Source organism: Platalea leucorodia, assembly GCF_965183815.1.
Source record: "Platalea leucorodia genome assembly, chromosome: 5".
Classification (NCBI taxonomy): Eukaryota; Metazoa; Chordata; class Aves; order Pelecaniformes; family Threskiornithidae; genus Platalea; species Platalea leucorodia.
Window position 1 is genome coordinate 76,205,404 of NC_138827.1, and position 26,078 is coordinate 76,231,481.

The following is a 26,078-nucleotide window of genomic DNA, read 5'->3' on the forward strand; positions in this document are numbered from 1 at the left end:
GTCAGACATTCTACATTCTGCATAGAAAACAGCAAATCTCAAAGGAAAACCAGTCTTTTGTTTTGATATCAAGCTGAATTTTCCTTTTGTCCTTTAATAGAATATTGTTAGGTTGGTTAGCCAGTTCGGAGGTAGGTTAGATTTACCAGTTAAGTTGGTCTTGCTTCTGATTATCTCCGAGTTAGCCCACACAAGTGGGAAACATAGTAGCAAGTCCGGTCTAGGTCACTTTGCTCTTCATCAAAATGGGCTTTATATCAGTTTCTAGCTCCAAAACTTGTGTTTCAGGCTACTGTGAAAGCATGTTACTTTAGTCTTACTTATTTCAAGTAAAAATGTTAATGTTAAAACAGACATAGGCTGTGATGATGGATCAGCTGAAAAATAGGAAGTTGTAATATGTTGTATGCATGGATCATTACTGGATCTTTGTCTTTAGGAGAGCTCACATAGCATTCCACTGTTTCTTTCCATGCAGGTTGCATGGTACAAAGATGGTAAGCGCATAAGGCATGGAGAGCGCTACCACATGGAAGTTCTGCAAGATGGCAGTGCCAGTCTGCGTTTGCCTGTTGTTTTACCTGAAGATGAAGGAATTTATACTGTCTTTGCGACTAATATGAAAGGAAATGCCATTTGCTCAGCAAAACTCTACGTTGAGCCAGTTGCACCCACAGCAACTCCAGGTTATATGCCAGGACCAGAAGTTATGCGAAGATATAGGTAGGTACACAGTAATATATAAATTTAATGGGACTTCAGTCTGCTGTGATAGACAGTCCAAACACTCATTACACAGCAGCTAAACAGCTTAAGTTATTGGAGTTTGCATACCTCTAGAGAAGTTCTAAATGCTGTTTTCATGGCTTATATTGATTTATGTGCCAATTCTTTGTCTGATTTTCCTTCTTAATGAACAATGCAGTTCCCAGAGTACCATCATTCACATGCATATCCAGCCACAGTATCAGATTTACAACCTCGGCAACCATATTTATTTCTTAAGGTATTCATGTTTTGGGAAAAAAATTCTTCTCTACTTGGAGTTTTAGAACTGTGTGCAACTCTTCCCGCCTTTCAGATAGCTGTATTTCTATGACAGAAAAAAAACAGTGTTGCCATGTACTGTGTTCTGTCTCCATATATATACACACCCATGCACAAACGTACACAGGATTACACCCATATCTGTACAGTATCCAAACCCAAAAATTTCCCTGGCTGTGATGTATCCTAATACTATTCAGCTATACAAATAGCTGTCAAAAACCTAAAGAAAACTGACTACAAATAAAAATTAATTTTGTCACAACTTCTCACATAAATAAATTGGTTAAGCTCTTTAAAATAAATTATGCTAAAGGCAAAAGTTGAACTCTGTTTATCATGTCAGCCCACTGCTATATGATGTTGTCATACACATCTGTCTTGTCTTTTCCTTCCAGGTCTATTTCTCCACGGTCTCCAAGCCGGTCTCCTGCCCGCAGTTCTCCTTCTCGTTCTCCTGCCCGCAGATTAGAAGAAACTGATGAAGGACAACTAGAGAGACTATATAAGCCAGTTTTTGTGCTGAAACCTACATCATTTAAATGTTCACAGGGGCAGACAGCAAGATTTGACTTAAAAGTTGTTGGCAGACCTATGCCAGAGACTTACTGGTTCCATAATGGTACAGCAGCCTCATTTTCATCAACAAAGAATCTTAAAAGACAATCTTATATGCATTTTACATCTTGTTGAGACACTGTTTGGAGTCCAACTTTTTTTTTTTTTCATGTGTATTTGCAGGTCAACAAGTGGTTAATGACTACACCCATAAAATAGTGATTAAAGAAGATGGCACCCAGTCATTGATCATTGTTCCTGCTATGCCTGATGACTCTGGAGAATGGGCTGTAATTGCTCAGAATAGGGCAGGCAAAGCTTCAGTCTCAATGACACTGACTGTGGAAGGTATCTACTGTGCATGCTATTTTTAGGAGGCTGAGGAGTGTTTCTTATTAAAAACCATGGTTATGTCATTTCCTCTTGTGATAACTTACCCTTGCTCTTTCAGCTAAGGAAGACCTAGTCAGACCACACTTTGTGGAAAGGCTGAAGAATGTTAGCGTAAAGGAGGGCTCTAGACTGGAGATGGCAGTGAAAGCTACTGGTAACCCTAATCCTGACATTGTATGGCTGAAGAACAGTGACATCATTGTACCTCATAAATACCCCAAAATAAAGTAAGCATTTTTATTTTATTTAAATAGTAAAGGAGTTAATAATCACCATCTTGCAAAGTGCCTCCTACAGTGTGCTGAATACCTTTGCTTCCATAGACAGGATTCACTAAGAGCTTAGTCCAATGGCTACTGAAGCTACTAACAGCTTTTGCATTGCAGAAAGGCTAAGAGATACAAAATATCTTGTAGGACTCACTCCATTTTCTCCAGCTTGTGTGCTTGTTTATTCTGTATGCTGCAAAGCCCATGTTCTACAACAGAGATTTAGGGAACCTTTATCTGTCTGATTTTGAGGTCTCTGCAGGCAAAACTGCCATTGAATTCAAGACTGGTTTTTATTATCCTTATCTGTTTGATTCTTAGGCACTGCACTCATAAACATGAATAAACAAAAACAACATGTCTAATTCCTCCAGAGATTTGCCTTTGGAGGTTTTCACCTGTTTGGAGGGCAAAAATGAATGAATGACAAAGTCCAAAAAAGTTTAAAGAAATTGTTTTAATATTTCAGGATTGAGGGAACCAAAGGGGCAGCTGCCCTTAAAATTGAATCTACTGCCAGGCAAGATGCTGCATGGTATACTGCTACTGCTATCAATAAAGCTGGGCGGGACACTACTCGGTGCAAAGTAAATGTTGAAGTTGAACATGCAGAACCTGAACCAGAAAGGAGATTAATCATTCCAAAAGGAACTTACAAAGCCAAGGAGATTGCAGCACCGGAGTTAGAGCCTCTCCATTTGCGTTATGGTCAAGAGCAATGGGAGGAAGGAGATCTCTATGACAAAGAAAAGCAACAGAAACCATTTTTTAAGAAGAAACTCACATCTTTAAGGCTCAAGCAATTTGGACCAGCACACTTTGAATGCAGGCTTACACCAATTGGTGACCCAACCATGGTGGTGGAGTGGTTGCATGATGGCAAACCCTTGGAAGCAGCTAACAGACTGCGCATGATCAATGAGTTTGGGTACTGTAGCCTGGACTATGGAGTAGCCTATTCCAGAGATAGTGGAGTGATCACTTGCAGGGCAACTAACAAATATGGTACAGACCATACATCTGCTACTTTGATTGTGAAGGATGAGAAAAGCCTTGTGGAAGAATCCCAGTTGCCAGAAGGCAGAAGGGGATTGCAGCGAATTGAAGAGTTAGAGAGAATGGCCCATGAGGGTGCTCTTCCTGCAGTTGCAGTGGACCAAAAGGAAAAACAAAAACCAGAAATTGTTTTGGTTCCTGAACCCGCAAGAGTCCTGGAAGGTGAAACGGCGCGATTCCGCTGCCGTGTGACTGGCTATCCTTTGCCCAAGGTCAACTGGTACCTCAATGGACAGCTCATCCGTAAGAGCAAAAGGTTTAGACTCCGTTACGATGGAATCTACTACCTAGATATTGTGGACTGCAAATCATATGACACAGGAGAGGTGAAAGTCACTGCAGAGAATCCAGAAGGCTTTCTTGAACATAAGGTGAGACTTGAGATCCAGCAGAGGGAAGACTTCAGATCTGTTCTTCGTCGTGCTCCTGAACCCAAACATGAGCCTGTAATGACAGAGCCTGGAAAACTTCTCTTTGAGGTACAGAAGGTAGACAAACCTGCAGAAGCAACAACCAAAGAAGTGGTGAAACTAAAAAGGACTGAAAGAATCACTCATGAGAAGCTTTCAGAGGAATCTGAAGAGCTGCGTAGTAAATTCAAGCGTAGGACAGAAGAGGGCTATTATGAAGCCATCACTGCTGTGGAACTTAAGTCTCGCAAAAAAGATGAATCATATGAAGAAATGTTAAAAAAGACAAAAGAAGAACTTCTTCACTGGACCAAAGAGATCCCAGAGGAAGAGAAGAAAGCACTTCCTCCTGAAGGCAAAATCACCATTCCAACATTCAAACCAGAGAAGGTTGAGCTTAGTCCAAGCATGGAGGCTCCCAAGATATTTGAACGAATTCAAAGCCAGACTGTAGCCCAGGGGGCAGATGCGCACTTCCGTGTGAGAGTGGTGGGAAAACCAGACCCTGAGTGCCAGTGGTTCAAAAATGGTGTGCAGATTGAAAGGACTGATCGTGTGTATTGGTACTGGCCTGAAGATAATGTCTGCGAATTAGTCATCAGAGATGTGACTTCTGATGATTCTGCCAGCATCATGGTGAAAGCAGTCAATATAGCTGGTGAAACTTCTAGCCATGCTTTCCTGTTAGTACAAGGTAATTTAAAATCTTTTACTTTTATCCTACTGGTTATCAGTGTGTTAAGTCTATATGGCCAGTGGACTGTTGATGCATTGCATATTGTTTTGCAGCCAAGCAGTTAATCAGCTTCACCCAGAAGTTACAAGATATTGTTGCTAAAGAGAGAGACTCCATGGCAACGTTTGAATGTGAGACATCAGAACCCTTTGTCAAAGTGAAATGGTTTAAGGATGGAATTGAGATTCATTCTGGAGACAAATACAGGATGCACTCAGACAGAAAGGCTCATTTTCTTTCTGTACTAGCAATTGAAATGTCTGATGCTGATGACTACAGCTGTGCACTGGTAGAGGATGAATCCATAAAAACTACTGCAAAGCTTACTGTTGAAGGTAAGAAGCACACAGCTCAGTATCATGCAGTACTGTTAAAGTGAAATCAGCTTCAGGAAGAAATAAAACAATTTAAACTGATGTCTAACACTAAGAAATGTTCAAGCTATTTTCATACTTTCGGAATCCAATATGAAAGCTTGGAGATAATTTATGTAAAATGGTTACACCGTGTATATATATATATATTAATTTCCTTAAGCTCATTTAATAAGAAATGTTCTCATCAGGGATATCTAATCAAGCTTATTCATGCATGTAATTATTTTTGCCTGTAGGTGCTGTGGTTGAGTTTATTAAAGAACTTGAGGATGTTGAAGTACCAGAATCCTTCTCAGGTGAACTTGAATGTGAGGTTTCCCCAGAAGATGTAGAGGGGAAATGGTATCATGGCGATGTTGAACTCACTTCTAATCATAAATACGTGATTGCATCCCGCCGTGGTCGCCAAATCCTCACTATTAAAGATGTTAATAAAGATGATCAAGGAGAGTATAGCTTTGTTGTTGACGGGAAAAGGACTCACTGCAAACTGAAGATGAAGCGTAAGCACGTCTAATACTTATATTGTCTCTATATTATAGATTTTCTATATTATAGCATATATTATAGCTATATCACTATATCCCATAGTGTCTTAATATTCAATATTCTGCTTCTCTATTATGAGGATTAATTAACTTCATTTCATTCCACAGCTCGTCCCATGGTTATTCTTCAAGGACTTGATGATCAGAAAGTCTGTGAGGGAGATATTGTACAACTTGAAGTTAAAGTCTCCCTAGAAAATGTGGAAGGTGTCTGGATGAAGGATGGTCATGAAATTCAATCAAGTGATCGTATTCACATTGTGTTGGATAAACAGTCACACATGCTGCTGATAGAAGATGCAACCAAGGAAGACAGTGGAACTTATTCTTTTAGTGTTCCTGGTCTTGGACTGTCAACCACTGGACGGATCACAGTGTACAGTAAGTCATTATCACGATTTTGAAGGTCTGATTGATTTTTTGGGTCCTTTGGGATTATTTCTTAAAGGCATAATTTTTTCATGATGAATATTTTTGTAACTTGACAGGTGTGGAAATAGTGGTACCTCTAAAAGATGTTCACGTAGTTGAAGGAACAAAAGCTATCCTTGAATGCAAAGTTTCAGCACCTGATGTGTCTTCCTCCAAATGGTACCTAAATGATCATCAAATAAAGCCTGATGAACGTGTACAAGCTGTATGTAAAGGCACTAAACAGAGGCTAGTGCTTACCAGAACTCATGCATCAGATGAAGGACATTATAAGCTAATGGTTGGCAAAGTTGAAACAAGTTGCAATGTCACAGTTGAAAGTAGGTTTCCTTTAAGATGCACAGTTCTTTGTGAAATTATTTATTTAAATACAAAACTGTGGAAGCAATTAATATATTTGTAATGTATTTTTTTCATAGAAATTCAAATTATTAGAGGGCTTCATGACATCACCTGCACTGAAACACAGAATGTATCCTTTGAGGTTGAGCTCTCCCATTCAGGGATTGATGTAATTTGGCATTTCAAAGGCCAAGAGATCAAGGCTGGTCCTAAATATAAAATTGAAGCACGTGGCAAAATATATAAATTGACAGTGGTGAAGATGATGAAAGATGATGAAGGAGAATATGTATTTTATGCTGGAGAGAAGAAAACGTCTGGAAAGCTTATAGTAGCAGGTTAGTAGAGTTAAAGTCCAAGATTTTTATTTCACTGTGATTTAAAAACAATGCTTGGTGTGCTGTATTTTGTAATTGTAGCAATTGTGCTGTTTCTGTACTATTTTGTCTTTATCTTTTTTTCCTATGTTCTCCTTGCTCTTCCCCTTATCTTTTGTAATTGGTATAATTTGAATTCAACAAAGCTTTTAAGTAAGTGTTTATACGTTTTGCCAATCAGAGCCATAGTATGGAATGCTGTAGTATGCTTTTGATGTAATTAATGTAAAAAAGAAGTTTTTTGTCTTGAATGTTCAGTATACCTGTGCTGATAACAAAAATAATAAATGAGAATAACTAGGATAGAAGTAAGAAACATATTTTTGTGATGTTCAGGTCACACTCTATTCTTGATTTTTCACAAAACTCAGAATGTCTATGGGCATGCTGCAAATTACGGCAAAGAATTCCAGGATGAACTCACCTGGTTGCATTTCCGTATGGGGGAAGGTTGAACAGCAACACAACAAAAACATGTGCTCTGCTTCCCAACAGGTGGTGCCATTTCAAAGCCTCTCACTGACCTGACTGTGGCTGAGTCCCAGACAGCTGTTTTTGAATGTGAGGTGGCAAATCCTGAATCAGATGGCCAGTGGCTAAAAAATGGTAAACCATTACCTATGACAGATCAGTACCGTGCTGAATCTGATGGTGTAAAGAGAAGGCTCAATATTCCTGCCACGAAACTGGATGATATGGGTGAATATAGCTATGAAATAGCAAGCTCAAAGACATCTGCCAAACTGAAGGTTGAAGGTCAGTATTTTTTATAACTAACTGATGTCTTTAAGACTCAGTCCAGCATCACTCACTGTGTCTTGGATCAGGCCCTAAGATACAAGTATATTTTGCTTCATTTTTTGAAAATATTTTTATATTACGATACACTTTCTGAGGTAGCAAACTTACTGTATTTTGGAGTCTCCATATTTGGAATTTAGCATGGTAGTTTAATAAAAACACTTTTTATTCAAGGTACTGGCTAACAGGTAGAAATTCACTCTTTGATAGTTGTGTAGTAAACATATCAAATAAAAAGAACCTGTTTCTCATGGATGTTACAAGTAAATGTTCCTTTTTGTGTTCCAAGCACACTACTTCAGTGGAAACTGTATAAATAGATATATACATACTAGATTTTAAAACGAAGCACCATGATTCAGTTTTATTAAGATTATTGTATTTACTATAATTTCTAATTTTGGTCTGTTTTGTCAAGTTTTTTGTTTCTTTTTTTTTTTCCTAGCTGTTAAGATAAAGAAGACACTAAAGAACTTGACTGTGACAGAAACACAGGAGGCAGTTTTCAGCGTAGAACTGACCCACCCTGATGTGAAAGGAGCTCTGTGGATTAAAAATGGTGTTGAACTTGAATCAAATGACAAATATGAAATTTCAGTGAAAGGAACTGTTCACACACTGAAAATCAAACACTGTGTTGTCACTGACGAGTCTGTTTATAGCTTTAAGCTTGGAAAGATAGGAGCAAATGCCAGGCTTCATGTGGAAAGTAAGTCAAACTGGTTTGAATATTTGCTTTAATGTGTAGTTTGAAATTCAAATCAAACACGCTGCTGAATCTTGCTAACTTTTTTCCTCAAGCTGTCAAGATCATCAAAAAGCCAAAGGATGTGACTGCTTTGGAAAATGCTGTTGCCTCCTTTGAACTGAGTGTATCCCATGATACCGTACCAGTCCGATGGTTCCACAAAAATGTTGAGCTTAAACAAAGTGATAAATACAAGATGATCTCTCAAAGGAAAGTTCACAAGCTTATGCTGCATAACATATCTCCTGCTGATGCTGGGGAATACACAGCTCTTGTTGGGCAAATTGAGTGTAAAGCAAAACTGTTTGTGGAAAGTAAGTATTGTAAGTTGGTAAGCAAGTAATTATATGAATTGCTATACCAACTTACGTTGAAAAACTTGACCTGACACTTCATAGCCTGTTACCCTTGGGTTTTTGCAGTCTTCCACACATACTGACTTTTAAAAAATCCTTTCTTTTCTTTTGTCTTTCCCCCCCCCCCTCTTAGCCATACACATCACAAAGACCATGAAAAATATTGAGATTCCTGAGACCAAAACTGCCTCTTTTCAATGTGAAGTTTCTCATTTCAATGTGCCTGCTGTCTGGTTGAAAAATGGTGTGGAGATTGAAATGAGTGAAAAGTTCAAAATAGTGGTCCAAGGGAAACTCCATCAGCTCAATATCATGAACACAAGCAGTGAAGATTCTGCCGAATACACATTTATCTGTGGAAATGACAGAGTCAGTGCAACTCTGACTGTAAAACGTAAGTAAAAACAAAATTAACCAGAATATTTTACAGTTACCAATAATAGAGTTGTGTTAATACATGCACTTGGTGCAATTCAGACAAAACCAGCATTGTTACAGAAGTATGTTCAAATAACCCTAAACAGCCTCAATTACATTTTAAAAAGAGGTCTAGAAGCTGTGAACTTGAAAGTCAGATCCTGAATTCTTCTGTTTAGGCCAACATGCCTAAATGTCAAGTCACCATAGGAGACAGAATTTGGATTCCTATGTCATTCAGAAGTTTTGGGAAATTTAATTGTAGTATTGATTCTACCTTTTAATAGTACCAAAAATCAGAATCTGTCTTAAAGAATTTTAAACATCTCTGATGCAGTTAACTGCAAAACAAAACAAACCCAAACCATGTCTATTTCTTTTCTTTTAGCCATCCTAATTACTTCCATGCTAAAAGACATCAATGCTGAAGAGAAAGATACAATAACATTTGAAGTTACTGTTAACTATGAAGGTATCTCATATAAATGGCTAAAGAATGGGGTAGAAATAAAATCGACTGACAAATGCCAGATACGAACAAGGAAGCTCACGCACTCCCTCTCCATAAGGAATGTGCATTTTGGTGATGCTGCAGAATACACTTTTGTTGCTGGAAAAGCAGCTTCATCAGCCACTTTATATGTGGAAGGTATTTTCCCTCTTGATTTGTATATTTAGTGACTTCTACTGGCTTAAATAGCGTCATGGCACTCATTCTACTTTTTTTCTGCCCTAGCTCGTCACATTGAATTTAGGAAGCATATTAAAGACATCAAGGTTGTGGAGAAGAAGAGGGCTATTTTTGAATGTGAAATTTCAGAACCTGACATTCAGGTCCAGTGGATGAAGGATGGACAAGAACTCCAGATTGGTGACAGGTAAATGATTGCTTCTAACCATATTGACTTTTGTTATGTATTTTCCCCCAGGAAATAACTTGCTCATTTTATTTTCTGATGTCCTTAGGATGAAAATTCAGAGAGAGAAATATGTCCATCGTCTCATCATTCCTTCCACAAGAATGTCTGATGCTGGTCAATACACTGTAGTAGCAGGTGGAAACACATCCAGTGCCAATTTGATAGTGGAAGGTCGTGACATTCGTATCAGAAGCGTCCGCAAAGATATTCAGGTATGGCCTATACAGAAGAATAAATATTTCATAACTTTGTCACTCAAAGAACAGTGCAAAGGAAGAGCAACAATATCTAACCAGCAAAAGTCCTAACATAAAAATCTGTAATCATAAGGTCAGGGCCTTCTTCTAGGAAACTGGAACATGAGACCATCTGTAAAAATAAATGCTATTTCTAATATTTATTCTACTTGTTCAAAGGTCATTCAGAGACAAAGAGCTGAAATTGAATTTGAAGTCAATGAAGATGACATTGAACCACAGTGGTACAAGGATGGTATTGAGATCAACTTCCAATATGAGGAAAGATACAGTTATGTGGTGGAAAGGAGAGTTCATCGAATGACCATCTTTGAAACCACTTACTCGGATGCTGGAGAATATACTTTTGTTGCAGGACGGAATAGGAGTTCTGTTGTTCTCTATGTGAATGGTATGTGTCCCCACAAGCAATGCTTTGACTGTATTTATTACCCTGTGTTTTTCTGATTTCTGTATAGCTTTTCTGGAATTCTAACTCTGAAAGTAAAAAAAAAAATAAAAATCCAAAGAGAATCTTATGTCTGGAACACTGCCAAAATCCTCATGTACATGGACATTTCTTGCTCAACTGAAATAGCTAGCTAGCTGATGAAAATGTTATAGCAGTTCTTTTCCCCACTATATTTATTTAGACCAGGAAATTCTCAAATCCAAATAAACCTGATTTGTTCATATGGAAAAATATGCCTTGCCAAGAGGGATCAGCCTGAGAATTCTTGGACATGTTTTGCCAGAAAACACTTAGGCCAACACAGCTAATTATGTTAAGGCACTTGCTGCTCGATCATTCCCCCTGTATCAAGGAAAAGGGCAGATTTTCATGAGCATGCAAGATTGGGAATAATAAGATTAAAAAAAAAAAAATTCCTTGCTAATATTTTTGAAGACTTGATAAATATCAATACTGAGATTTCTCTCTCTCCTCCTTTCCCCCCTTCCCTTCTCCTGCCCAATTTGCAGCTCCAGAGCCACCCCAGATTATTCAGGAGCTAGAGCCAACCACAGTGGAGTCTGGCAAACCTGCCCGTTTCTGTGCTATGGTATCAGGCAAACCCCAGCCCAAAATTTCCTGGTACAAAGACGATCAACAGCTTTCGCCAGGTTTCAAGTGCAAATTTCTTCATGATGCACAAGAATATACTCTCTTGCTGATTGAAACTTTCCCTGAAGATGCAGCAGTGTACACCTGTGAAGCAAAAAATGACTACGGAGTTGCTACAACTTCAGCTTCACTTTCAGTGGAAAGTGAGTTTCCTGTGCTCATAACAATGTCTGTGAAATAAGATTGTCGACATGTGTGTAATCTTCTTCATCTTTAAAAATGACTTCTTTTTCTTATCATTTAGTCCCAGAAGTTGTTTCTCCTGAGCTAGAAGTGCCAGTGTATCCACCTACTGTCATAATACCACTACGTGATGCTGTTACATCTGAGGGACAGTCTGCTCGTTTTCAGTGCAGAGTTACAGGAACAGGTGGGTTTAATGAAATACTGTACATCTTTTCATCTCTCAGAATTTTTCGTCCTGAACTCAGAAAAAATGCAACAGTATATGTGCTGGGATCAGTCTTCCCCTAGAAGTACAGTTATTTGATATAGCACAGAGCAAAGTACTACTCACTGACAACTATCAGTTAAGCAAGTCATATGTCAAAGATGGCATTAAGCATGAAAGTTATAAACTGTCATTAAGCATTTCTAAAAAGAAGGTCTGTTTCAAAAAATTTGTCTTTGGAAACTTCTCAGCATTTCAAATGCTAAATGATGTTGGAAAACTGTGTCAAGTGAGTAAAATGCAGTTTCAAAACACAGAGTATCATGGTGGAAAAGCATTATCATGTTAAATGAACATAATGACGTTTCGGATGACACACAGTGTCATGCCAATTAACTGAGCAAACAGACTGAAACTGTGCCTCAGCCTTTATCCTAACATTCCTAAGTATCTCGTATCACTCTGCAAAACAGTAAACTGCAATTGCATTTTTTTCCTAGCATAAAAATGTGTTTGCTCATTGTCTTGTTAAGTGTAGATTTTCCTTGAATAAGTTTGCTAGTTTTAGTTACATAGAATATCATTCTACAATTAAAATAATTATTTTCAAGTTAACACAAAACCAAATAAAACTACCTTTCTTCACTTCAATAAATGGCCTTGAGTATGACTAGTAATAAAATATTCACAGGGTAAACTGCAGAATAAGACCCAGTTCCAATCCCAAAGTATTTACAATTGTTTAAAGATAAGTAAAACTCCAAATTTAAAAATAATCCTGGGTGATAACTGTATAAAAATCCACACAAAATTGGTAATATACATATATATGCAAATATATGTAAGTCGCACTTCCATCACTTGAAATCAAACTCCAATTTTTTTAAAAAAAAACTTTACAAAAAATCTGATTCTGCTTTAGAAGTGGTGCTAAAACTCAGAAAATGTATGTTAGAAAGACTAGCCTGCCCTCTGTGCAAAGCATGTTAGTTTAACTTTTTTTACAAGAACTGTATCTATGTGAAGTGGAAGCTGCATTTACAGCACAGAGCATAAGGATCCTTTCATCTAGGTCACCTTTCATAAAATCATAGAATCATAGAATTGTTTAGGTTAAAAAAGACCTTTAAGATCATCAAGTCCAACTGTAAACCTAACACTGCCAAGTCCACCACTAAACCATGTCCCTAAGCACCACAACTACATGTCTTTTAAATACCTCCAGGGATGGGGACTCAACCACTTCCCTGGGCAGCCTGTTCCAGTGCTTGATAACCGTTTTGGGGAAGACATTTTTCCTATCAAAAATTTCCTTTATCGAATACTGTATCCAAATGGATTTGCATACCTCTCACTTGTGTTGTGAAAACCATTTATATTAATTAGGTAATACATGATTGCAAATCATGTTTAACGGTACACACTATGCAACTGGCTATTGAAAACACTGTCTCTTTCTTCAGATGACAGTAATAGCACGCTATTTGTGTGAAAACACTTGATTCATGATGTGATATAGTGGCAGGTGGAGAGGCAAGGTTAAACTCTGCTTCAGTCCTCTTCTTTCCAAAGTCTACAAGAATCTTTACAAGTCAAGCAACACAGCATTTTATATAGGAAGTTTACAAAGGTACAAAGACAGGATCTTTCTTGAGAAATATGAGGTGTAGAATTTATATTTGCAATAAAAAGATACAAGGTACTGTCCTTAGCAAAAGGATATTCCGTTTTAATTTCTTTAACATGTTCAGCTCAACCTAGTGATTTTATAACCTGTTTAATGGGGCAATTGTAGCAGAATTGCTTTTTTAAAATGAGGCTTTCTCTGATTTTAGTAGTAGTAAAATATTTTTAAACTTATATGTTAAGAGGGAAAGGAAAAATTATTTTTACCTAGGAACACAGCAGCACCAGAATCAGTTTTCCCATACAAATATTTCCAATGCAGAAATCAAAACTTAAAGCAACAAGTAGGCCACTCTCCACTGATCATACATTACCAAAGTAATACAAGGCATATTTAAACTTAAAAAACATACTTGAGGTTAAGATTTCTGACATATATAAGTATAAAAACAGTGTTTATTTACGAGTCTAATAGCATAACTTACACATTTTTTTCTTATTTCTGTTGCTTGAGCAGATCTGAAAGTCTCTTGGTACAGCAAAGAGAGAGAGATCAAGCCATCGCGTTTTTTTAGAATGACTCAGTTTGAAGACACTTACCAGCTGGAGATTGCTGAAGCTTATCCAGAGGATGAAGGAATCTATACCTTTGTGGCTAGTAATTCTGTAGGCCAAGTGACAAGCACTGCTACCTTGAAGTTAGAAGGTACAGTGTACAATTAAAGAAGATGTCTTATTTAGGTCATGTTCCAATACTAATCTTAATATACACTGATGATTATATGTGAGTCGCTGTCTGTCATGTTGTCTTTTTAACTCAATTAATTGCTACCATTTACAATGTCCACAGCATACATTTATGTCTCCAAAATATAGATCATGCACAGGAAAACATATTTCACAATTTTTCAATGTTCCATGCACCTCACCTTTTCATTCTTTCCAGTATTAGAATCTGTCATGCACCAAACATAGTAGAACTTCTAATGGAAGTGCTTTCTACACATTCTTTGGTTTGACTGTGAGGAGAACCTAGCAAGAGTTTTTGTATAAAACAAATTACTGTGAAACCGTTGGAAAACATGTTAAATAGAGGTGTGTACAAGGTTCTTGGGCAGATAAAAGAAATAGTTTACATTCATGTGAATTGATGAAACATTGACCAAAGTTTCAGAGCAGAAATATTGTCTAGAGAATTTGCTATTTAAGTTCTGTATTGTCCTTGATATTATTTAACCATAAATATTTTGTTTTCTTTTTGCAACAGTTTTTATTAATGATGAATTAGAATAATTCATGCTGTTAAGTTGCAAGTTAGACAAAAAAATCTTGAATGAGAGAGAAAATTTATTATAGTGTAGGGTAAGAAATTAAAAGTTGGCATGCTTCTTTTCAGGATTTAAAAAGGTTGAAGAAGTTACATCAGAGTCCCATTGGCATGTTTCTTCATCTGTTTCACTTAAGGAGGAGTCTATTGGCCAAAGGCCCACCTTTATCCAGCCTATTTCAAGCTGCAGGGTATTCAGCGGGGAATCAGTCAGATTTCAAGCTAGAGTCTCTGGCATGCCCAAACCAAAAATCCAGTGGTTTCATAATCAACAACTCATGTTGCCAACAAAAGACTTAGTTTTCCACTTTGATGAGTCTACAGGCACAGCTATACTGATAATAGTAGATGCTTTCTTAGAGCATGCTGGCCAATACTCTTGCAAGGCAAGAAATAGTGCTGGAGAAACAACTTGTACAGCTACACTTACAGTGACTGCAGAAGGTAAAGCCCCATTTTTACTTCAAAGGGACTCAATTTGTTGTATGCCACACTTTTATGCTGTTGCTAATGTCTTTCTTTCCTTGTTTCACACCTTTTCTTTACCAGCTAATGTTAGTCGTACCTACCCTCTGTAACCCAGCCACTCTTATTTCTTCTGTTTAAGCTGTAACATTTGGAAATTTACAAATTTGTATCTTGATATAGGTCAAAGAATAGAATAATTTTACTGAAGGCATTCAGATTTTTAAAACAAGTAATTAAGTGATTGTTATAGCATTGACCGAGGTATTTTGCACTATCTGTAGGAAAGAAAAAAAGAAAATACCTCCTTAAAAAATTCCATAGTAAGTTTCCAATACTAAAATAGACAACTTCAGTGAAAGAAGAGACAAGCATCAACTGTGTATCAACTGCATGAATAGCTTAGGCATCACTTGTCATTCATATATGTGAATGAAATAATCTTTGTGTCAAGAGCATAGTGCATCTGGCATGCTGAGTTTTCCAATGAAGATCATTCATTTTCATCCTCCAAGGTGTTTGATTTTGTTCAGAGCATGGCCCAGTAAAGTTCTTTAGATACTAATACTGTTGTTATTTTTGTTACTTGATTACACAGTGCAAGCCCTAGATAGGCAAAGTTCTGGGAAAGATGTAAAAGAGTCTGCCCAGTCACAGGCTATATCAGAACTTCATGTTGCTCCTCTCACAAAGAAGAACATTAAAACTTATCAAAAAGAATTTAAATCAGTGCAACAACCATCACAGGAATTGGGTGTACAGATTTTTGAAAGCGTATCAGAAAGTTTGACCATGAAGGCTACATCAGTTGAAGAAATGGAAACCATGCACACAACAATCCTTTCCCAAACATCTCAGAGCACCAGGATCTCTATGGCCACTGCTCAGGAAACGAAAGATGTCCCTCCAAAGATTCTCTTGCAGCTCAGAGACCTAACTGTGAAATGTGGTGACACTGCTCAGTTCATATGTGGCTTAGAAAATGAATTCTTCTCTGGGTTTCTTTGGGCCCACGAAGGTGAAAGGATAGAAGCAACTGAAAAATTGAAGATCTCACAAAATGGAAGTGTCCTGCTGCTCACAATTCTAAATGCCCAGCTGACAGATCAAGGACTGTACAGTTGTACTGTATATAATGATTACGGAGGGACAACAACTGCTGCAATACTAACAGTCAAAGGTGGTTATCTGACTTTTAACATTATGACTTACCTTTTGCAACTTCATTATCACTACCTACAGCTTACTCATATTTCCTTTGTTACCAGTATTTAATTGAGAAAGCTCTAGTAATAATGCTTTGAGGTTTTTCCTCCACATTTACAGCTCTATTCATAAGTGACATGTGCAGTACTGGGAAGTTGATATTTTAACTTCATGCCTCTTCCCAGCAAGTCACAGATGTCTGAGGCTTTTTATTCCTCATATCCTTCATGATATGCAGTAAGACATAAAGCAAAACAGGATGGTAAGAATATTTACATTTTAAGAATTCCTGAAGCTGGCGTTTAAGGAAGATAAGTATGTCAGATAAGCAATGTTGAACTAGATACCTGGTCATTTCAAACTCCGTGGGTCCAACTTGTTTCCAATAAATCCAAGGTTCCAATTCCAAGGTTGCCAATATAGGTCAATGTACTTGAAAGGATTAATGGGTGCAAGTATTGCGCTACTGCACTAATGAATTGTCTTCTACCCTTCACTCTCCCTGAGATATAAGTATTTATTTTTGCTAAGACTCCTTCTACTTCTTCCTGACATCAGTGTATTAAAATGTCAGTAGTGTTACCACTAGTGAAGACCCAAATACGTCGTATCACCACACCAGACAGGTGATAGTATTTCTGCTGAGCTCAAAGGAATCAAGAGCAGCAATCAAGATAAATAATGAGGAAGCCATTGACCCTCTTGATTTGGCTCTTATATATTGAAGGGTTTTTCTCCACTCTTGTGCTGTGCAAAGCGCTTTACATAATCTGCTGCTGCTACTTTCTAACTTAAGGCTCTCAATTAAAAGTAAAGATGTGCTTGTATTAGGCATTACAGACCAAGTCTTGGTCCCATGGAAGTCTCATAAGCTTAACTGGTACCTAGAATTAGCCCAGCAGGAATAGAGCTCTTAAATGTGTAATCACTCATGTTTAATAGTGTTGTTGTAGCACTAATATGCTGAACATTCCTTCAATAATAATTATTGGGTTTTTTCCCCCTAAGTGTAAGGATATCTTTTATTCCACAAAACATCTGACCTAATGCTTTTCCTAACTTTATTCTTACCTAGCAAAAGAAGCACAAGCCAAAGCAGTAACAAAAAATACCCTTGAATCAGATACTAAAATCTTTAAAGCAGCCAAAAGTTGTCAGTTTAAAGCATCTGAAGTTAAGCAACAATCTTCCAAGAAAACCTCGAGCTTGTTTATATCTGCATCCCAAAGACCACACGAAACTGAGAAGCAAAGAAACAGAGTCTACTATCCTGATGTTGTGCCATGTGAAGACATCACAGAAACTGATGCCGAAGCACCAGAGTTTCTTGAAACTCTGCCTTCAGAAACCACTGTAAAAGAAGGAGATGATGTGTTACTCTTCTGTATAATGAAGGGTGTGCCTACACCTTGCGTGGTCTGGCTGTGCAATCAGCTAATAGTCGAGGAGTCTGCATTGTGTTCCTTAAAACATGATGGGCCACGGTGCAGTTTAAGATTGTTGAAAGTTGGTCAGAACCACAAGGGTATATACAAATGCAGAATAGTTAATTCTGCAGGACAAGCCGAGTGCAGCACCCATCTGAGAGTGACAGGTTGGCAACTGCATGTTCCTTCCAAGTATCAATTCCTTGTGCATAGAATCATTGCATTCCAGTACATTCATTCCCTGGGAGATAATAAAGAATGAAAAGCATCTCATTAGTCTGTGGATTGTTGAATGTTTTCTTCAGGGATTTAAGGCATGATAAAGGCATGTTACATTAGAAACTTTCCCCCACCCCGCAACAAAGAAAGCAAATCTTATAGAAAAGTGTACATTGCAAACAAGTTTGAAAGCATTTGATTACTCTGTTCTCAAAATTTGTCTAGTGTTTGAATTGTTTGGCATGCATTTATGTGTATGTATGTATGAATTTCTGTACATTTGCAAGAGAGATTGGACGTTTTTACTATATAAAGTGTTGATTGGCATATGTAGCAACTATAGCTCAAAAATCTTTTTTCTTTTTATTCTAGCTCCTGAAAAAATTATTCATGAGAAGCTCGAGGAAGAGATTGAAATGGAAGTGAAAGGTACAGTCACCAATGATGTTACACTGAATACTTAGTACCAGTAATTAGTAACACTGTGAAAAGCTTTTATCTGCTTACATGTAGTGTCTGATGGGGAAAGAAAGACACATTTTACAGCATATTGGAACATGTTGCATGTTTGTTTTGATATGCAAAGGGTTACCAGCATTATAAGGTTATTTAAGTTTTAAAATATGTTTAAAACTTCAAATTTATAATTTTGCAGCCATATTCTTAACTTTTACTTCATGCTTTGCAGCTGTTCACAAAGCTTTTATTTGTTCAATTTCCTTTTGAATGCATGGAATAGTTTACTTCAGAAGGAAGTTATACAAATCTTAATCATATTATTTTTAAACAAGTTAGCAACCTAACATTAATCAGTTCAATGGACACTATTAGATGGATGGATGAAGTATACTAGAAAGCATTTGTTGTTTAGGATATGTGAAAGCTACACATTCCCATTGATTCCTTGCACTTTTTTTACATACATTAATTGATCATTATACATCTCTTACCCTGGCTTGCAGATAGCATACGTGGTTCATGTTGCTTGCTTTTTTCCCTGTGCATAACATTGTGAAGTTAGTGGCTGTATTAGTTCGAATAAACGCCTTCTCATTTCATGTTAGCTAATTACTTACTTTTTTTTTAATATCTTTCAAAATATTTTTTCTCAATTGTTTGAACATTTAATCTACAAACAGAAGGGTCAGAAAGGGCGTTTATTCTACTGTCTGCAAGTCAGGTAAGATTTTCTTCTTTGCCACCCAAAGATACACAGCTTTTCCAGGCAGCAAAAACATACACAAAGAAGAACGTGTTATTTTGAAATTCATTTTTGCTTGTTCAAGAAGAAATTTCCACAGTCTGAAGAAAGAACAGACAACGAACGATTTTCGTGTCAATCTTTAAAACAGAGCAAGGCGTTGCGTTTATTCGAACAAATATGGTGAGTGAATTACTTTTTTTTCCTGGGTGTGTGATGAAATCTGTTGCATGCCCATTTTTTATTTCAATATATTGCCATTTCATTTTTTTCAATCAGATGGCAGGTGGAGTGTGGCATGTTGTAACCCAGTCTCCTTCTCTTGCAGAACAGCACAGCAAGGTGAACCTCGAGGGACCTGGGACAGCGGTGGAGCTGGCTTGCACCCAGAACCGTAAACCCACCTTCACACAGGGCCTCAAGTGTAGGTCTGTCTTGGAGGGGGATCCTGCACTCTTCCAGTGCAAGCTGGTGGCATGCCCGGCACCCCACATGGCCTGGTTTCACAACAACCGGCCAGTCCGCCAGGACTGCCGCAAGGTGATCCGCACTGAGAGTGAGGAGCACATGCACCGTGCCAGCCTGGAGGTGCGGGATGTGCGGGAACATGATGCTGGCAGCTACAGGGTATTTGCTATTAACAGTGAGGGCTCAGCTGAGTCCACTGCCTCGCTGCTGGTGGCACGCAGTGGGGAGCAGCAGGGCTTGGGTTTCGCAGGGAAAGCAGCGTGGATGCGGGAGAGCTGGGAGCGCCTGTTGCAGCAGCGGCGGGAGGACCGGCTGCGGGTGGTGCTCCGCTGCACTGGCTCGCCCTTTGACAAGGGGCAGGAGGCTGAGCAGTTGCTTGGGGACCTCTCCGCAGGCCGGGGCATGGTACGAACCATCCGTTTCCAGAGGCTGCCATTGGTGGGGCCTCACCATCCAGGGCTAGCGTGCAGTAGGGAGCACAGTGGCACAGTGGCAGATGCTGAGGAGCTGCTGGATGAGGAGATCCGTTGGAAGCTGCAGCGGCTGCGGGAGGCGAAGAGGGCAGCACTGAAAAAGAAGCAGGAATCTCTCGTGTCCATGCCCCAGGGGGGCCTGCCTGGGAAGCCCAGCCTACCTGAGGTGGCTGCCACGATGGATGGCTCAGAGCCCCTTGCGGTGCAAGTAGTGAAGGGGTACCGCAGGCTCAAGGCCACAGGGGAGAGATGGCAGATGCCAAGTGGGCTCCTGGAGCCTTGCCCACCCCTTTTTGTCCAGGAGGTCAAGCCCCAGGAGGCTGCTGAGGGGCACAGATGCACCTTTTCCTGCCTCTTCCATGGCCGCCCACCGCCCACGGTCACTTGGTACAACAACACCAAGCCCGTGGGGCGCATCCGGGGCACTGCTGTTCACACCACAGAGTGCCACTCTACACTGACCTTCCCATCCCTGCTCCCACAGCATGGTGGCACCGTTACCTGCGTGATCTTCAACCCGCTGGGCACAGTCAGTACCTCAGCTGCACTCCGTGTGAGGCCGCGGACGACAGCCTATGAAGCCATGAAGAAAGAGGAGGAAGAGGAATGGAAGAAAGAGGAGGAGGAGGAAGAGGAGGAGGAGGTAAAGGAGGAAGAAGAAGGGGAGAATGAGAAGAAGGAGGAGAAGGTGGAGGAGGAGGAAGAAGAAGTTGGCCTGGCCTTCACGGCAGAGCAGGGACTGCCAAGTGCAGTTCCAGACTCAGATTTGCTGTCACTGCCTGTGGAAATCAAAATCACTGCCCCCACTCCAACACCAGAGCAAGACACAGAGATGAGGGAGACCACACGGCCCTCTCCAGACCAGGCTGCTCCAACTATAAAGCACAAGTTCAAGTTCTCATTTGATGTGGGAAATGAGCCACCCCAAATTGTGGCAGAAGCCCCAGCACACATTCATTGCCATGAAGGGGAGGCAGTGGTGTTGGAGTGTGCTGTGTCTGGGCAGCCCCCACCAGCTGTGGCCTGGTCCCTGAATGGCCAGAGCCTCTCTGCTAGCGAGAGGCTGAGGTTTGAGGAAGGCAAGAATGGCATGTACCGCTTATACATCAGAGGGGTCTCTTTTGCAGATGCTGGGCTGTATTGTTGTGTGGCCAAGAATGTGGCTGGAACAGCGCAGACTGCCTCTGAGCTGACAGTGCAGCCCAGCGCACCCAGGTTGCATAACAAGGATGGAGGCACTGAGGAACTGCCTGCCATGGACCACGTTCTGCACCTCCAAGGCCTCAGCACCCTTGGGAAGGATGAAGAGGAACAGATCACATGCTCCAAGGAAGAGGAAGACCACCTATCCTGGTCTCTGAGGATGTCTCCATCTCCTGGTGAGCAGTTGGAAGAGGAGTGTGAGAAAACTCCTCACTTCAGGGAAAGTGAGATGGAAGAAACGATGGTGCTGGATATCATGGAAGCTTATGCAAGGCAAGAAACAGGTTATACAGAAGAAAGTATGAGGGATACAGATGGTATTTCTGAGATGAGGGAGCACAGGGAAAAAGCTGTATCCGAGGAACACAGCTTTGGAATTGATGCCACTGAGCTGCACCCCAGCATGTCCAGAGAAGAGCATGAACTGGTGGCCAAGGACTCAGGTCACTTTTCAGAGGAGCTGGAGGCTGAAGGAGACAAGGTGGTACCACATACAGATGCTCTGTCCTGGGAGATCTTGAAGTCGCCATTTATGGAAGTGAAAGGGCAAACACATGCCTCTGAGCGGTCTGCTCTGGCAAGGGAGTGTGAGGATTCACAATTTTTCATTCCTATACCGCCTGTAGTGCAAGAAGGGAGTGATGTTTACACGGAGGAGAGCAATGTCACTGCCTGGGAGGCAATGTCTCCTGATGTGCCTCTTGTAGAAGAGCCCAGTGTGCCCTACCTACAGGACAATATTGCAAGCACACCCACAAAGGAGCAGTTTGGCTTTGACTTCTGTACAGAAGAGCAACAGGAGGAAGAGGCCAAGGAACAAGAAAGATCAGTTGATATTGAACAGGACATCGAGGTTGATAACCATCTCTGTAAAGAAGAAATGATTGATGCTGGGGATGCTGCACACTGGGAAATGCACAGTGATGGACAAATGCTGCAAGAAATGGAATCTGATGCAGGCAACTCTTCTTTGGATCTCATCCTTACTCCTCCTGGCATAGAGAACTCAGGTCAGGATTTTACTGAGGAAGTTGAGGTTCACCTAGAAGAAGTGCATTTCAAAGAGCAGCTGTTGCCATCTGAGACCGATGAGACCAATATCACATTTGATCTGAAGAAGTTTGTGGAGCCTTTCCCAGCTGCAGAGACTGTGGACATAGAACAGACACAAACTCCCACAGCTCTGGAGAGTGTGGAGGTAGGAGTGACTGGGATCATCCCTCCTGTGCACCAAAATGATGTGCTTGTGGAAGAGACGTCTCCAAGTGAGGAGCTGCGTCAGGCCTACAGGATGCAGCAGGAGGAGGTCAGTGCCCAGGAAGAGGCACAGCCAAGAGAAATCAGAAGGGCTGATTTGCAAATCCCTAATGGGGACCCTGGCAGCATCATAATATCTTCTGAAGAGGGATCTTCTGCTGAAGAAATTAATGAGTCAGAGGTGAGTGTCTGTGGGGAGGATTCACTTGAGGGACGAACTCATAGTTTTCTGGTGGAGTCCACAGCAGATTTCCAAAGAGGAGTGCAGGAAACACATGTGTGGGAGAGTGGGGAACGACTGGAGACCACAGACTCTCAGAGTGACAGCTTCATCATCGACTTGAAAAAAGCTGCACATGAAAAGAAACCCCAGGCTGGGCATAAGGCTGAGGAGGAAGAAGGTTCTGGGATAGAAAAGGTCTTTGAGACAGGAATGAGCAGCTCCACCTGTGAGAAGATAGAAAGCCCAGAATCCCCTGAGGAGATGTTCAGGGACACCCAACAGGAACCAAACACAACAAAGGGCTTCTCTTTTGGGCAACTCTTACTTGGTTTAATAACGGATGATCCTGTGGCACAGAAGGAGCAAAGGAAGGAGTCTTGGGGCAAGAAGAGGACTCCCACTGAAGAAGCCTCTGAAAATAGCCTGGATGGAGAAGGGGAGGATATTTCTGCAGGTTCAGAGCCCAGTGCTGTTCAAGCCTCAGAGCTGGAGCCTGATTTGTCCCTGGCCAATTATTTAAGGTCAACTGGGATGCAGGAAACTCCAGATCTCAAAGGGACAGTTCAGAAGGAGCAACGAGAGACCATCACTTCACTGGAAGTGGAAGAGGTTACCTTCAGCATGGTTTACGACTATTACAACAACCAACAGGAACTTGCCCGGCCCTTCTCTCCTGAGTCAGAAATGTCTATAGAGCTGGAGAGTGGGAGCGGAGAGGAGTCACCTGATTCGGACCGCTTTTACACACCTCCCTCCTCAGTGGAGATCTTTGAAACTGCTTCATCAGCATCCTACCACACACCGCTCAGCACACCTGAGCGCTACTCCACACCATCTGAGGGCTCAGGATACAGCACGCCACCTGAGCACTACTCCACACCGTCTGAGGGCTCAGGGTACAGCACACCACCTGAGCGCTACTCCACACCATCTGCAGGCTCAGGGTACAGCACGCCGCCCGAGCGCTACTCCACACCATCTGAAGGCTCAGTGTACAGCACACCACCTGAGCACTACTCCACACCCTCTGAGGGTTCAAAATGCAACACACCCTCAGAGCGCTACTTCACACCCTTTGAGGGACCCTGCTCTGCATCAGGGGACAGCACACCACCAGAGCGCTACCGGACACCCACCGGGGAGTATATGGACGCCCTGGTCATGCTCCCACTCTGTGAAAGAAGGCAGCAGCCTCTAGAGCAACCACAGGCTGAGGTGTTTAGGACCCCCTGTGAAGCCCTGGAGCCATCAGGCAGGGACATGCCACCTGCATTCCTCAAGGGGTTGAGCAGGAGAAGGCTGTATGAGGGCAGCACACTGAGCTTTGTGGCCGAGGTGGTTGGTGTGCCCAAGCCAGGGGTGAAGTGGTATCATAATAAATCTCTATTGGAGCTGGATGAGAGAGTGCGGATAGAGAAGGATGGGGACAAATGCACGCTGGAGATCACTAATGTCCAGAAAGCCGATGGAGGACAGTATCTGTGCCATGCAGTGAACATTGTCGGGGAAGCTAAAAGTATCACACAGGTGGAAGTTTTGTCTGAAGATGGGCGGTCACTAGCACTGCCACCGCCTGTCACCCACCAACATGTTATACACTTTGACCTGGAGCAAAACACATCTTCAAGGTCACCTTCACCACAGGAAATCCTCCTGGAAGTGGAGCTGGATGAAAATGAGGTGAAGGAGTTTGAGAAGCAGGTCAAAATCATAACCAGTCCTGAGTTTAGCCCAGATAAGAAGAGCATGGTGGTTTCCCTGGATGTCCTTCCACTTGCCTTGTTGGAGCAAGATGCAGGCCTGGCCACAGAGGAGAATGAGGATGTAAAAATTGATTTCCAAGTAACTGAAATGCCTCCTCGCTTTGCTGTGCCCTTTGCAGATGTCGAGGTGACAGAAGGCTTGGAGGTAGTGTTTGAGTGTGTGGTAACAGGTACTCCTGTCCCAGTAGTGCAGTGGTTCAGAGGTGACACCTGTGTGACACCTGCCACAGGGAAGTATGTTCTGAGTCAGAAGGAAGGACTTCACAGTCTGAAGGTCCAAAATGTAAGTCCTTCTGATGGTGGCTGGTATCACTGTCGGGCAGTCAATAGGCTGGGAGAAGCAACGTGCAAAGGCTCCCTTGTAGTCATGGCTCAGCAGGGAGCAAGTGCTACGGCGAGCAGTGAGACAATCACAGGCAGTGAACCACACAGGCCCCAGGAGTGTGACTTGCTTTTGAATAAGACTGTGAGCCCGGGTGACCAGTCAGAAATAGAGCTGGAGTTTGAGTTCGAGCCGCACATAGACGACTCAGAGAAAGCGATCCGACTACTTGCGGTGACTCAACAAACGCAGGAAGTGGAAGGGGACAAGTGTGTCAACATTAGTTTTGATGTGTTTGCAGAGCCGTCCCAAGAGGAACGAGTTGAGTTTATGGCAGAGGACTCAGAGAGCTGCAGATTTGAATTCCAGGTTACAGATGCCCCTCCCAAATTTCTGAGGCTCATTTCTGACTACAGTACATTTGTAGGTGCCTCCGCATGTTTCCAGTGTCTTGTGATCGGTTCCCCCCACCCAAGTGTCCACTGGTACAAGGATGGGGTGTTGTTGGAAGGGGACAGGTACTGTGCGCAGGAAGAACAGGGGGGTTCTCATAGCCTTACTATTGAAAACCTGATGCAAAGTGACAGTGGGCAATACAAATGTATAGCTACTAACAGGGCAGGAACTGCTGAGACTTGTGCTGTGTTAACATTATACTAAATTTCCATAATTTGTTTCAGAGTCTCTTTTGAAACACTAAATGTTTTTATGCTGTTGTTCGCTGCAGGTAAAAATGCAGCACTCATTTTAGGGGCATTGTTTTTCATCTCTTTAGGGATGAAAACCACTCTATGTGGGCATATTTCTGTCTCACTTAAACTTGCCTTCGTTGGGGAATTTAAGTGAGATTTAATCTGTGCATAAGTCTTGTGCACACTTTCTGCACCGAGGTATATTTCAGGCTCCTTCCAAGCTCCTTACTCATTCTTGTAAAGATATTTTAATTGACACTCATTTATGTAGGACTAACCTGTACGTATAGTGTACATATTCCTGTGTGTCTGTAACAGTGCGATCATTATTGTTTTATGTAGGTTAGAAATCACCTGAAAATGTAGAAACCACTTTTTTCCTGTAACCTAAAGGTATGGAATACTAACTTATGCTTGCTGTTTAGTTTGGATATAGTTCTGTGAAAGAACTCCTTAAATTGATATTCCCCATTCTCACAATGTTGTGTCAGAACATGTAAGTCTCACTGATTCAAATCCTGTGTTTACAGTTTCTATCACTGCAAAATTCTTAACATCAGTGGGCTTCATTGTACTGACTCATGGAATTAAATGCCTTTTTTTTTTTTAAGTCAATGGAATTATGCTGTTGCAAAGAAAAGCAACACAAGGGGAAGAAAATGAAAGTTT

General features: G+C 41.0%; 1 protein-coding gene across 1 annotated transcript in view; it reads left to right on the top strand.

Annotated features, from left to right (window-relative positions):
* Positions 1–26,078, top strand: part of TTN (titin) — a 241,644-nt gene that overhangs the window by 20,589 nt on the left and 194,977 nt on the right. Inside the window, exons 21-42 of the mRNA XM_082311459.1 lie at positions 479–723; positions 1,446–1,669; positions 1,789–1,953; positions 2,057–2,225; positions 2,737–4,427; positions 4,523–4,804; positions 5,083–5,349; positions 5,503–5,775; positions 5,883–6,146; positions 6,246–6,506; positions 7,041–7,301; positions 7,792–8,055; positions 8,148–8,408; positions 8,584–8,844; positions 9,256–9,516; positions 9,604–9,745; positions 9,834–9,999; positions 10,204–10,435; positions 11,005–11,289; positions 11,391–11,516; positions 13,681–13,869; positions 18,180–18,236. Of these exons, the coding sequence (XP_082167585.1) occupies positions 479–723; positions 1,446–1,669; positions 1,789–1,953; positions 2,057–2,225; positions 2,737–4,427; positions 4,523–4,804; positions 5,083–5,349; positions 5,503–5,775; positions 5,883–6,146; positions 6,246–6,506; positions 7,041–7,301; positions 7,792–8,055; positions 8,148–8,408; positions 8,584–8,844; positions 9,256–9,516; positions 9,604–9,745; positions 9,834–9,999; positions 10,204–10,435; positions 11,005–11,289; positions 11,391–11,516; positions 13,681–13,869; positions 18,180–18,236 (6,346 nt within the window). The remainder of the gene's footprint in view (positions 1–478; positions 724–1,445; positions 1,670–1,788; positions 1,954–2,056; positions 2,226–2,736; positions 4,428–4,522; positions 4,805–5,082; positions 5,350–5,502; positions 5,776–5,882; positions 6,147–6,245; positions 6,507–7,040; positions 7,302–7,791; positions 8,056–8,147; positions 8,409–8,583; positions 8,845–9,255; positions 9,517–9,603; positions 9,746–9,833; positions 10,000–10,203; positions 10,436–11,004; positions 11,290–11,390; positions 11,517–13,680; positions 13,870–18,179; positions 18,237–26,078) is intronic.